Source organism: Balaenoptera ricei, chromosome 12 (genome assembly GCF_028023285.1).
Source record: "Balaenoptera ricei isolate mBalRic1 chromosome 12, mBalRic1.hap2, whole genome shotgun sequence".
Taxonomy (NCBI): Eukaryota; Metazoa; Chordata; class Mammalia; order Artiodactyla; family Balaenopteridae; genus Balaenoptera; species Balaenoptera ricei.
The window spans coordinates 77,846,939-77,861,224 of NC_082650.1; the positions used below are offsets into that span (position 1 = coordinate 77,846,939).

At 40.9% G+C, this 14,286-nt stretch overlaps 1 protein-coding gene across 1 annotated transcript in view; it reads right to left on the minus strand.

Annotated features, from left to right (window-relative positions):
• Positions 1-340: 340 nt before the first annotated feature.
• Positions 341-14,286, minus strand: part of LOC132376418 (uncharacterized) — a 79,194-nt gene continuing 65,248 nt past the window's right edge. The window contains exon 4 of the mRNA XM_059942083.1: positions 341-840. Coding sequence (XP_059798066.1) covers positions 530-840 — 311 coding nt within the window. The 3' untranslated portion in view covers positions 341-529. The remainder of the gene's footprint in view (positions 841-14,286) is intronic.

Below are 14,286 nucleotides of genomic sequence, written 5' to 3' on the forward strand. Positions count from 1 at the left end.
AATCCTCTTAAAAACTTGGTATAAATAAAAGGCAGATTTAAAAAATGTATTTACAGGGTACCTACACTTAATTTATTCAAATCTTATTGGTCATGGGAATATGTGCTTGCCAGTGAGAAGACAATGGCTCAAATATATGATCTAATACAATTAAATATGTGGTATGGACTCATAAACAGGTATCTTATTAAAATATACACTGGGATTTGTTGTTACACTTTTTAAAAATTGGATTTTAAATGTGTTAACACTCAGCAATACTAAGGTGTGAAGGGCAAAGTTTTCCAAGCGGTACCTCCTCCACACTAGTATTCATACTCAGTGAGGCAAGCCGGGGGGAAATGTCTATTTACAAAGTAGGATTCTGTCAGATGAAGGCAGCCATTAATTCTTGCCATCTTGGCTCTCCCAGCGAAGGTGTCGCTTCTGGGTGTCTGAGGTGTAAATTTGGGAACTCTTTAACCATAACCTCAGAGCTGATTTCTAAAGTAACTAGAATCCAAAACACAGCCAGTTTTATAAATCAGAATCAACACCTTGAATTGTTCCTGGAAGCCACACGGAAGGCCTCGGCCCTTCTGGAGCCCATGCGTGTCACCCTGTGCCCAGTTTCCTGCACAGCTGCAGCTCCAGCACAATCACCACGTTCTCGCCAGTTCAAGTTTCCCTCTGATAGCCTTGCATTGTTATTGAGAGTGGCCGCATGGAAGGCACCGAGCTGTAATCCAGCTGAGAGACTTGATGACAAGACATCACAGGGGTCCTTAGAAGCCAGCTGATTTCTCTGCAGCCAGACCAGACCACCACTGAGGGCTCCATCCTCACGATTCTGGTCTCTTTCTGGAGAGGAGGAACATTCACATAGCCAATGGCACGCTCAAGTTCTCATTAGGTCAACCCTAACCCAAGTCAGCTTGACTGGCTGATAAGGTCACTGGGCTTTAGGGTAAAGGTCGGAAGAAGCAGGGCAAGGTCCCAGAGAGAAGGAGGAGTTGTTTATTTTGAAATTCCTGGGGTTTGTCGTCCTGACAGAATTTTTTTTTTTTTTGGCCATACCGCTCCACTTGGCATGCGGGATCTTAGTGCCCCGACTGAGGATCGAACCCGTGCTCCTACAGTGGAAGCACGGAGTCTTAGCCACTGGACCGCCAGGGAAGTCCCCTTACACATTTTTAGGGAAGGAAAACGGCCACTAACAGAGTGACAGGCAGATAAAGAGCCTTGGCGGGGGTGGGGGTGGGGGGGAGAGCCTTGGGCAAAAATAGTTTGAATATTTAGTGGTCTTTTTCCTGGATAATTAGGTACACCCCGTGTGTGTGTGTGTGTGTGTGTGTGTGTGTGTGTGTGTGTGTAAATGTGTGAACATAATAATCCAAGTAGCAAAATGGGTTAAGGGCACTGCACATTTATCTTCATCTCTTACATGAGAAAACAGGAGGGGAACGCAAATGAAAGAGGTTTCAAGGAAGCCAGTTTGGCAGGGCCATATTCATGTTTAAGAACTGATTAACACAACATCCTGCTTTCAGTTTAGTCTGCAGTTACTTGGAAAACTTTCAAAATGAACAAGTGATATAAAACAAATACTTCGCTGCATGCTCTTCGCCGCAGATTTCAAATTCACGTGATAGGACAACCTAAAAGGCGTACTCATCCTTGACGGATTTCCCAATTTTATCTTGAATTCCAAATTTAAGGAAATCATCATTAGTACCTAAGTTTTGTGGGGCTGTTGGCATGGGTGTCACTTGCCAAGTGTAATCAGTGAATTCATTAGCTGAATCACAAATACGTGGTATTAATCATGTTCTTAAGATTCAAAAAGTGAAAGGAGATAAGGGACTTACTGTAAAGACTTTGTCATTCTCTTATGAAGTGAGAGCCAAAAAGGCACTTTTCTAGGAGGAAAAAAAACCCAAAAACTTTGGAACTTAAACTTTTTGGCAGTATTTAGTCTTTTCCTGAATTCCTTCAATAGAGAAACTCTGTCACATGGCACTTTCTGTATATTGTTATGTTGTTTCTCAGGCATTTGCACTCACCCTTAGCTCTCAACGAGCTTTACTCAATAATTAGGTCTTTGGGGATAGCCAGACAGGAAGAGGGATAAACGTGAAGAAAATCGTGTTCACAAAATTACTGAAATAGTTTCACTTCTGACATGGCCAAACCCACATAAGATGAAGTCATTTGCATGCTGCCCAGGACATGTATTTTCCATGACCCTTACCACTGACTCACTGTGTTTAGTCATAAACATTCTTTGAACCTCAATGTCCCTACTTGTAAAATAGGGATGAAAGTACTGTTCACATGGACAACGTTATGAGATGAAACTGGTCTGAAAGGACTTTGCTCTTGTAAGTAAAATCCACATACTTATGTTCTTTATTTTACTAGTACAGTGTTTTATTATAAAGGAATTTGGACAAGGGGTAGGGGAGAAGACAGGAGAAAAAGGGGGAAGGAAGAAATGAGAGAGGAAATAATTTTGACACTAGGATGTCTGTATTGTGATTATCTCTTAAAAACTAGAAATAAGCGTTTTGGTTCCCCATGTGAAAATTCAAATTAGTAAAACCATGAACTTGGGGTAATTTCTGTGGTTTAACTAAAGTATCTGGAATTCTGTTGGTTGGTTGGTTGGTCGTTGCTTTCATTTAAGTGAAGATGATATTTCTAAATGAGAGAGAGATTAGAACATGAATAATACAATGAAGCTGATGATTCCTCAGTTGAAAATACTGAAAATTGGGGATGAAAAAAGAATCACATCATGAATGATTCTTTTCTTTGTACCTATACGAGTCAGGCTGTAAAATTTATTACATGTTGTATAGAGAGCCAAAAATAGTGTGTGTGTTTTTTTCAGACACCTCTTTGTGACTCATTCAACAAACATGACTCTCTTCCAAGTGCAAGGCCCTGTATCTAGTGCTACAGAAGAAACAGCAGGAGATGGTGGCAGAACAATGAGAGCTACCATTTCTATGAGCATGTGACGTGCCTGTTTCTTTCAGAAGTTATGTTTAAGTCTCACGAAACTCTTCAACATAGATAATTATAATGTTCACTTTCCTTCCAAGTACAAAAACTGAAGATTAGAAAAGTTCAGTAATATTCCAAAGTCAAACAGCCTATACGTGGCAGAACCGGTACTTAAACCAATGTTTTGATGGTGCCACACCCATGCTATTTTGACTAAGCCACCTTCAAGGTATTCACAACCTAGAAGAGATTTTCTCTTTCATTTGCTCAACTTCTTTCTCTCTCTCACACAGACACACACACACAAACACACACTCGTCTAATATAAGAGAGAGAATGTGATATATATAAATATCTAAAAGAGAGACAAATACTCACACTTGAGTACCTAGATTCTGAGGGCTCTCTTGGATGCCTGGACATTTGTCAGCACTTCACACTGTAGTCTACACATTCAATGACATGCATGTACTGACAAGTGTCCATGTACTCTGAGTGCACATGCTAAGTCCTAGAGATACACACATACCTCAGATCTAGTCCGGCCTTCAAGGAGCCCCTAGTTTTGCATAAGAGTTGACATGTCAAAAAAGTGTTATAGTACTGGCCAGTTTTCCAGTTCTTTTGAAAATGTACCAGGTAGAAAAACAAAATGCCACATGCAACAGAATATAGAAGGCACAGTTATTGATTAAAATGCTATAAACTTGGGCTGAAAGAAAAGTGGGGCTTAAGTAATGCAATGAGGCTTATTTGAGGAGAACTACTGACCATTTTCTTTTCCTCTTCCCCTCTTTCAAAACATTCCTTTTAGGCTCTATCTCCCTCATAAGGTTCATATTTTGCATCCCCTAAAAAAAAATATATATATATATATATATTTCTCAGAGCTTACAGATGGCATCTGAATGAAGGGGTATAGAGAAATAATTAGATAAAGCTGCACAATCTTGAGAACGAAAAATGGAGCTGGGGGAATCAGGCTCCCTGACTTCAGACTATATTACAAAGCTTCAGTAATCAAGACAGTTTGGTACTGGCACAAAAACAGAAATATAGATCAATGGAACAGGATAGAAAGCCCAGAGATAAACCCACACACATATGGTCACCTTATCTTTGATAAAGGAGGCAAGCATATACAGTGGAGAAAAGACAGCCTCTTCAATAAGTGGTGCTGGGAAAATTGGACAGGTACATGTAAAACTATGAAATTAGAACACTCCCTGACACCATGCACAAAAATAAACTCAAAATGGATTAAAGACCTAAGTGTAAGGGCAGACACTATCAAACTCTTAGAGGAAAACATAGGCAGAACACTCTATGACATACATCACAGCAAGATTCTTTTTGACCCAGCTCCCAGAGAAATGGAAATAAGAACACAAATAAACAAATGGGACCTAATGAAACTTAAAAGCTTTTGCACAGCAAAGGAAACCATAAACAAGACCAAAAGACAACCCCCAGAATGGGAGAAAATATTTGCAAATGAAGCAACTGACAAAGGATTAATCTCCAAGATTTACAATCAGCTCATGCAGCTCAATAACAAAAAAACGAACAACCCAATCCAAAAATGGGCAGAAGACTTAAATAGACATTTCTCCAAAGAAGATATACAGATGGCCTACAGACACATGAAAGAATGCTCAACATCATTAATCATTAGAGAAATGCAAATCAAAACTACAATGAGATATCATCTCACACCGGTCAGAATGGCCATCATCAAAAAATCTAGAAACAATAAATGCTGGAGAGGGTGTGGAGGAAAGGGAACACTCTTGCACTGTTGGTGGGAATGTAAATTGATACAGCCACTATGGAGAACAGTATGGAGGTTCCTTAAAAAACTAAAAATAGAACTACCATACGACTCAGCAATCCCACTACTGGGCATATACCCTGAGAAAACCATAGTTCAAAAAGAGTCATGTACCAAAATGTTCATTGCAGCTCTATTTACAATAGCCAGGACATGGAAGCAACCTAAGTGTCCATCGACAGATGAATGGATAAAGAAGATGTGGCGCATATATACAATGGAATATTACTCAGCCATAAAAAGAAATGAAATGGAGGTATTTGTAATGAGGTGGATGGAGTTAGAGTCTGTCATACAGAGTGAAGTAAGTCAGAAAGAGAAAAACAAATACAGTATGCTAACACATATATACAGAATCTAAGGAAAAAAAAAAAAAAAAGGCCATGAAGAACCTAGTGGCAAGACGGGAATAAAGACACAGACCTACTAGAGAATGGACTTGAGGATATGGGGAGGGGGTGGGGTGAGATGTGACAGGGTAAGAGAGTGTCATGGACATATATACACTACCAAATGTAAAATAGATAACTAGTGGGAAGCAGCCGCATAGCACAGGGAGATCAGCTCGGTGCTTTGTGACCACCTAGAGGGGTCGGATGGGGAGGGTGGGAGGGAGGGAGATGCAAGAGGGAAGAGAAATGGGAACATATTGTATATGTATAACTGATTCACTTTGTTATAAAGCAGAAGCTAACACACCATTGTAAGGCAATTATACTTCAATAAAGATGTTTAAAAAAAAAAAAAAAAGCTGCACAGAGTTCTTGGATCTTTGGAGAGAGGTCACTGCACGGTGACCCAAATCATGGACGGTGATTATACTACAATCAGGTGACTCAACACAGCAAACTATTGACCTTCATGTTCTACATTTAGATCTAGCTGGGGGAATGTTCAATACTTTGTCAAATACTAAGAACAATCATATTTCATTTAAAAGAAAATTAACAAGATATCTTATGATTTCAGGGATGTTAAAATGTGAAAATATGTACATCTTAGAACTGATAAAATAGGGTGTGTATTAGTCAAGTTTCTCCAGAGAAACAGAAAATCCAACAGGATATGTATACGTCATATATCTATATCTATCAATATCTATCTATCTATCTATCTATCTATCTATCTATCTATCTATCTATCATCTATGGAGAGATTTTAAGAAATTGGCTCATACAATTGTAGAGGCTTAGAAAGTCCAAAATCTGAGTAGGATGGCAGACTGCAGACCCAGGGAAGAGTTACAAGAGTTACAGTTCAAGTTCAAAGGTGGTCTTCTGGCAGAATCCCCTCTCCTTCCAGGGAGGTCAGTCTTTTTCCTCACTGGAAAAAGAAGGTCAGCCTTCAACTGATTGAATGAGGCCCACCACCACCCACATTATGAAGAGCAATCTGCTTTACTCGCAGTCTACTGAATTCAATGTTAATTTCATCTAAAAATTACCTTCACAGAAACATCTAGGCTAATATTGGACCAAATATATGGGCCCTGTAGCCTAGCCAGTATGGCACATAAAACTGACCATGGCAGAGGGGCATTAGGAAGCGTGGGAAGATTCTGTTCATTGTGGGAAACCTTAGCACTAGAACTCACCCTGTCACAGTGTGCAGACACAGGCAGAGCAGCGCTTGGCTCTACCTGTCTAGGCTTTTTTGTGGGTTGGGGTTTACCTTTCTGATCTCTTCTGGCCCTTCCCTCTGAGGGAAACATCTGCAATACAATCAAACCCACCCCGCAGAGCACACCTCTGGTGAGCTGTGAATGGAAGAGGCTCTGTCCTTTTCTCCACATTACTAATGTTTACATTTCTGTTTTCCTGACTTGATAGAGGCCAGACCCCCGGGGGTGGGGTGGGAGATGGAGAGAAAGTCAAATGTGCTCCCAATAGATGAAATACAGTATTTTTTCTAAGTTTACGTTCAGTTCTTCTCATTGGGACTTGTGTCAGTGGACAGATGGGGGTGGAGGAGGTGGGGGAGAGGGAGAAAGTGTGGTCTCAACACTGCCTCCATCTGCCCCGTCAGACCACACTCCACCCCTACCCACCTGCCCTCTCCCACCACCAAGCTCCCCTGGACCCGCTGCTTTTATCCTCTCTAGAATGTTCCCAGGGCCTGTCTCTGCCAGCAGTAATCCCCTGTTAAATGTTACCTACGGTCAGTTTCTTCCCTCCACCCTCTTGCACAATCTTGGAACCACTGACTCACTCTTGCTTTATCTGAAGTATTTGCATTTGGGTTACAATCATGGACTTTGGAGCCACGGAATGTCCCCCTTCGCCACTTGTGTGACTCTAGCCTCCACTCCCTCACCCGTAAAGTTGAGAAAATGATAGTACTTACGTCACAGGTGAGTTGGGAAGAGCAAATGAAAGCAGTGGACAGAAAACTCTCAGGATAGTGCCTAGCAAGGCATGAGCCCTAGTGATCGTTAAATATTAACACTCCCGTTTGTCTGATGTGATTTCCCCATGAGATCACGATGACTAGTATTTGCAAAAGGACTTAATACACAGAATACAAAGATAAAGCAGTACGGTCCTTGCTTTTGCCCTGCTCCTGGGATAATTGGAGGGATACTATAATATGCTTCTCTTGGTTTCCATCCATGTTAACCATCTTCAGATGGTTTATCCCAGCTCTGTGGGAACAAGATCAACTGTCCACATGGTGAGGATTAGAAGAATGGGTAAAGTGATAATCCTGGTGACCTCTTGGCTTAATATGGCCCAAAGATAGGTTTTGTCTGGCCCAGCAGGGAATTTGGTTTTGGTTTTGTTTTCGGTGAACTAGTGTGCCTTTAGACGGGGACCACACCTTCTCCATCACTCCCTATTGTTTTATAGCCATCATGTCATACGTTCACACATGCTTACTTTTTGATCACCTCAATGTCCTTGAAGTTGTGATCCCTGCTATCCATTATAAGAAGACAGAACACAGAGATTGGTGAAATGTTCCTCACTCTTAAAAACATCAAAGACACAGAAACAAACAGCATAGTGAAAAAAAAAAAATCCTGTTTGGAAATGAGGTAAGAAGTGAAGCTCTGATTCTCTGATTATCCTAAAGAAACATTCTCAAATTTGCATATATGTACCTAATTGAAGGCACTGTGGAAAGTTCAAGGAAATCCAGGGTAAAAGTAATGGGAGCCCTCTGACAGCCTGAGTCAGAGTTTCATCTCACCCACATTGAGGCTGTCCACCCGGGTGCTGCTGGGAGTCCCCAGGAGTGAATCCCACATGCTCAGGCACAGAACCTACCAGACGCACCTCAGCTTTCGCCATTTCCTCCTCTCCTGCCCCAGTCCCCTTAAGCAAAAGCCCATGGCTAGCAAAGCTGCATGGAATTGCCTCCCCAGGGTCTCCCCACAGCCTTTTCTAACCATGATGACGCCAACTGGCGCCAGCATCTCTGTGGGCACCAAGCCCTGTGCAGGCATCGCGGCCACTCCAGTCACCCCAGTGCTGCTCTCTCATGCCAGGCACACGGCCTCCACCCGCACGCTTCCTCGACTGCAGCCTGAGCTGGGCCATCACGGCACTCACGTCATGCTGGCACCCAAACTCCATCATGTTCCCTGCGGAACTGGAGTGATCACTCCCCACCAACCACCTCTTTTGTGTCATATACTGTCACTAGGGTGTCACTAAGCTTCAGTGCCTTACAGAGTCCTGAGTGAAGAGAGCCCTTCCAGTTTTTTCTCAGAATACCTCTGCTCTCTAGCACTCAGCTGTTTGTGTGTGGCGTTGGAACTGAGAGATATGTGCCATACGGGATTCAGAACTGCCATGACCCTCGGACACCTGAGGCTTCGTTATTGGGTCAAGCTCATTTGCCTGATTCTCTTTCCCTCCAGGATGAGTTCTTCTTTCAGAGGGCTACTCCTTGATTTAATTGGAGTTCTCGTGGGCCCATCCCAGCTGACGTCCAAAGCTGAGTGCACATGAGTATAAATAGAGTATCCAGAAAAAATCAGATTTAAATTCTTTTGTGGGTTGGAAAATCATTTATAATAAGTTCTCCTTCCCCATGTCTTGAATAAGAGCTGTCTATTCTCCTTTGGGTGGACTCCTTGGTCTGGGAAGAACCACTTGAATGGCATCTTTTTGTTACACGGAGGCATGAAGCACATACTCACCCCTATTCTGGAAGAGAATACAATGGGACTTCTTGATTAGCGGAGCCTGGCTCTGGTTCTGTAGGTGGATGGAGTCCTCAAGCCCCTCCACGAAACCCAGGGCTCTATAGATCTTAGAGGTTATGGGGTACACATTCTAAGAAAGTGCTTGCTACACAGAGGCTCATGGGATGGAAACACTTATTTTTTTCTGGTTTTAAAATAATTTATTTCTTAGTTCTGTTTTAATTTCATGTCTCAGAGCATACGTTATTTAACCAAGAGTTGCTGGACAGAGATTGTAAAAAGGGAGGAAACATTAAGGATAAGAAACTGCCTCAATTCCATTAGAATTCGACCCTACCTTGTAAAGTCTTGCTAGGATAAGTTTCTATCATACTTCTTTAGTGCTTACAAAAAAACATTGACTTCTGAATTTCCGACATTGCAAATAAAAATTTTTATAATTAAGTATGCATTCAAGTTGACACACAAGATCTCAGTTCTTTCACTCTGTGATTCAAAGTTTTAAAAACACCTCCAAGGGACAGGTAGTAACCTTCACAGAGGTGAGATGGCAAGAAAAGACTAATGAGCTGCTCTGAAATTAAAGTCATCGAGAGGTAGTTGAGAGACGTTGGAAGAAAGAGATCCAAACTGGCTCATTAGACGGCACCGCAGGGCATGGATTGTTGGCAGGGAGAACTGGTTCTGGAATGTTCGACTGGTACTAGGATCACCTCTAACCCACCTAGGAGTGCTATCAGGTGCTTTGGGGGAAGTGGCTGCCTCTGAACGATGGGATACAGCTGACAGTACTGTACATGTGACAGCCAGGTCAGTGTAAGCTTATCATTGGGGGAGGATGTGTTCTCCTTCCCCCTAGGAATTCTGTGTATTGGTGAAAAGTATCAGCAGCAACGGTGGTTAGAAATTTCAGTGGAGTGCCTTGGTTTTGGCAGTGATGCTGCACTTCAGCAATGACAGAGTGGGATGGGGTACATTTCCCCCCAGTGACACCAATACACATGTGCCGCTGGCTTCCATGATAGGTGCCTGCATTGTCCAGCTTAACAGCGAGGCAAGGGTAGCTTTCAATAGCTTTCCACTCAGTAACATAAAATAGTAAGCTGCTAGAGCAGCATTATTCACAATAGCCAAAAGGTGGAAACAGCCTAAATGTCCACTAACAGATAAGTGGATAAACAAAATGTGTTATATACAGACAACAGAGTATTATTCAGCCATAAAAAATGAATGAAATTCTGAAACATGCTATGACACGGATGAACCTTGAAGATATTATACTAAGTGAAATGATCCAGTCATGATAGGATAAATATTGTATGATTCCATTTATATGAGGTACTTAGTCAAATTCATAGTGACAGAAAGTAGAATGATGGTTACCAGGGGCTGGAGGAAGGGGCAAGAGGAAATTATTATTTAATGGATATAGAGGTTCTGTCTGAAGTGATGAAAATTCTGGAAATGGATAGTGGTCATGGTTTCACAACAATGTGAATGTATTAATACTTAATGCCACTGTATCATATACTTAAAAATGGCTAAAATGGTAAATTTAATGTTGACTATATTTTACAACAATAAAAAAAAATTTTAAAGAGTAAGGTGTTAGAGGTTGGGTTGGTGAATAACTGCATTTTTTTGCTCTTCTGATCACCAGGGAGCCAGAAATCTATGTAATTTGAGTATTTAAGCAAATCTGACCTGATTTTCAATTACTAAGCTAGTGAGGTCAGGAGAATTCTGAATTACATTAAAAAAATCTAATACATAAAATTATAAGCAGAACTGGGGCATCTTTTAACTTGAGAGATTTTAAAAGCCTTTAAAGTATTTGTTTTAAATGGATCCACATCCATTTACCTTGTTCAGCTATCCTCGGACCCAGGTAAGTTCAAAATCTAAAGATAACACTAGAAAGTGACAGAGAAGCAGCTCTTCTGAAACTGTTTTGCCAATTCTACTGTGTGGAACTGTTTTTTTAGCACACTCAATCCACCTTCAACAAACACCAGCCCCATTGCTCCATCCTCACACTGTACTGAGAATGCTAATCAGCTGGGAATTTTGTTAAAATGCAGCTTCTGCTTCAACAGGACTGGGGAGGGCCTCAGACTCTGCATTTCTAACCAACTCCCAGATGGGAATTCCTGTCTGAGAACCCTCTGAGCAGCGAGGCCCTCAGTCATGCTCCTTCTGGGTTTGATTTATGTGTTTTTTTTGTCCCACCAGAATGCAAGCTACCTGGAGGGCAGAAACTAGGACTCATAACTATGTATCTCTCCCAGCATCTAGCATAATGCCTTGTGCAAATCTAGAAGCCCAAGTATACTGGTAACAATGATTAAACTCAAATTACAAAAAGTAAACCGCAAATACAGAAGGAAAAGGGGAAGAAAATATTTATTAGAAAATAAAAATGGAAAACCTGTGACTAGTCTATGATATCCCAAGTGAATCAATTTTGCTAAGTAAAAGAAATGGTTTTACAATGTTTGAATGCACGGATGATCTTAAGGAAATAATACAACACCCAGGAAAATATTTAGGGAAAAGCAGAGATGATGATTTTCTTATGAGATTGACAAGTGACACCTCTTAAAGGAATTTCATCTCTCAAATTTCAAAGAGGCGTATTTCACTGTACACGTGAAAATGGCTAAATTCATTTCTAAGGACGGTGTATGTGTAGGCATCATGTAATAATTTCACAATTTATTTAGCATGCTGCTTTGTCCTTAAGCAACTACGAACAATTCCCCGGCATTGTGGTCCTTCTTTAGCATAAGTCTATAAAGTAGGCCTCAAGAAATGAATCACGTCTTCGAGTGTAAGAAAATAAGATAATACAGTAAAAAAACAGTCATGCGTAGAGCTGATCCTTGTTGATGTATGAAATAAATATTTTGCCAAATAGTAACAAGGTTGCCTGTGAAAAATAATAGGTTGAAATGGTTGTGAATTTTAAGTTTGTACAAATTCTGGTTTTTAAGTATAAAAGCACACGTTCCATCCTGTGGTCTCCCCGTGATGCTAATTCTTCTGAGGTCACCACTTTTTCTGTTATTATTCAGTGGGCAGAGTTATTTCTCAACATGAGCTAGCCTACATTTGAATTGCTTAAAATTTCCCCGACACTGCTTTCTTCCATTTTCTGTAGTGCAGAAAATGAAGTATAATATTCATTTTTACTACAGCAGACGTCCTTCTGATAGACCTCTCTCCATAGGCACCACTGACAAAGGGAAGCAAAGTCAAGGTCCTTATTTATCTCTTGGCTCCCATATGGAGGACATTCAGTGTAAACCATCTACCCAAAGCCCATCTGATGAGCAGTCAGCCTCCTTCCTTGACAGGTTATTATTGGTCTGTAAATTGGAGGCTATAAATCTGACAGCAGCATTACAGCCTCTGAATTGAATGTATAATTTAATTTATAAACTCATGTTCTCCATTTCAAGAACTGTAATAAACTGAGTGTGTGCTGATTTTCTAACATGGATTTGTTTTTCGGTAAGTTTGAGAGTTGATGTGGCTTGCGTCTTTAACTCATATGAATTCTTAAACACTGGTTTCTTTAATCTACTAGTTCTTATCTCTTTCCTCTACTCTTTGTATTGAGAAAGGCTCTGAAGTTTCTTATTCCAAATTACATGAAACATTGATTAACACCATAGATTTAGCTAAGTGCTTTTGTTATTAGATATTTTTAAAAGACTCAGAGAGGCAGAAGGGCAGAAATTCTGTAATTAATCAGGATTGCCGGGCTCTGCTGCTACAGTGGCAGTGAATTGGTTCCCAGTAGGAGAGTTCATAGAAAAACATCCAATTTCAAAATGGCCTGGATGCATCAAAGGGATTAAGCTGTAATGCTTTTAATCCCTGTAACTCAAACAAACAGAAAATTTTCCTGAGCAATGAACTGCATAATGTATTTGTGGGCCAGCAAATGATCAGAACAGAACATCAGTCAAACAGCCAACTCTGTAGCCCAGGATTTCACTGGGCACAGCTAGAGAGACAGCCCAGGGGATTTAGACACTTGTCTTTAAACTCGGGGGTTTGAGTGAAAGTAAAATGGGTACTGTTTTGGAAAGTTCCAGTCTCTGGAGCTCCCAAGCTGTCAGAGACCCTACTGATAAACCTTGAGTCAGGAATGGCAATTATGTGGCACATTGGCTGTACCTCCCCTACTCTCAAGGCCCATGATAACAGACCACGCTTTTTCACCATCACACGTCCTGTCAAGAATGCCTCCGAGTTCCATTCTATTTGCCATCCCTCTTCCAGGTCTTTTCATTTCCATGATCAAATTTCTCACAGTTTCCAAACATCTGCTAGAAGATGTCAAGTAGCATACAACTCAAAAAATATATATCTTTCTATACACTGCCAAATGTAAAATAGATAGCTAGTGGGAAGCAGCTGCATAGCACAGGGAGATCAGCTCGGTGCTTTGTGACCACCTAGAGGGGTGGGATAAGGAGGGTGGGAGGGAGGGAGATGCAAGAGGGAGGGGATATGGGGATATATGTATACGAATAGTTGATTCACTTTGTTATACAGCAAAACTAACGCACCATTGTAAAGCAATGATACTCCAATAAAGATGTTAAAAAATATATATATATATATTTCAAATAACCTGTGTTTATTTTATTTGGAGGCTTCTGGGTATTATTTTTTTAATGAAGCTTTTTATTTTGAGAAAATTTTAGATTCACATGTAACTGTGAGAAATAATACCTAAATATCCATGTACCCATTTCCCGGTTTCTCCCAGGGGTAACATCTTGCAGAACTAGAGTACAATATCACAACCAGGGTGTTGACAGTGATACAGTCAAATACGGACATGCCCATCACCGCAAGGATCTCTCCTGTCGCCCTTGATAGTCACACCCACTTCTCACCTGTCCCCATCCTTCCTTTAACCCCTGGGAACCACAAATCTGTTCTCCATTTCTATAATGTTGTTGTTTCAAGAACATTATAAAAATGGAATCATGCAGTATGCAACTGTTTCTGACTGGCTTTTTCCGCAGAGCATAGCTCTCTGGAGAGTCACCCAAGCTGTTCTGTAGAGCAACAGTTTGTTTTATTGCATCACGGTATGGATGTACCTCAGTTTGTTTAATCATTCACCTGTTGAAGGACTTCTGGGTTGTTTCGTGTTTGGAGCTTTCACAAAAAAAGCTGCTATAAAAATATGTGTACAGGTTTTTATGTGAACATGCCTTTCTTCCCTGGGGAAAAAAAGATGTACCCAGAGTACAATTGCTGGGCCACATGGTAGCTGCGTGTTTAAATTTTTAAA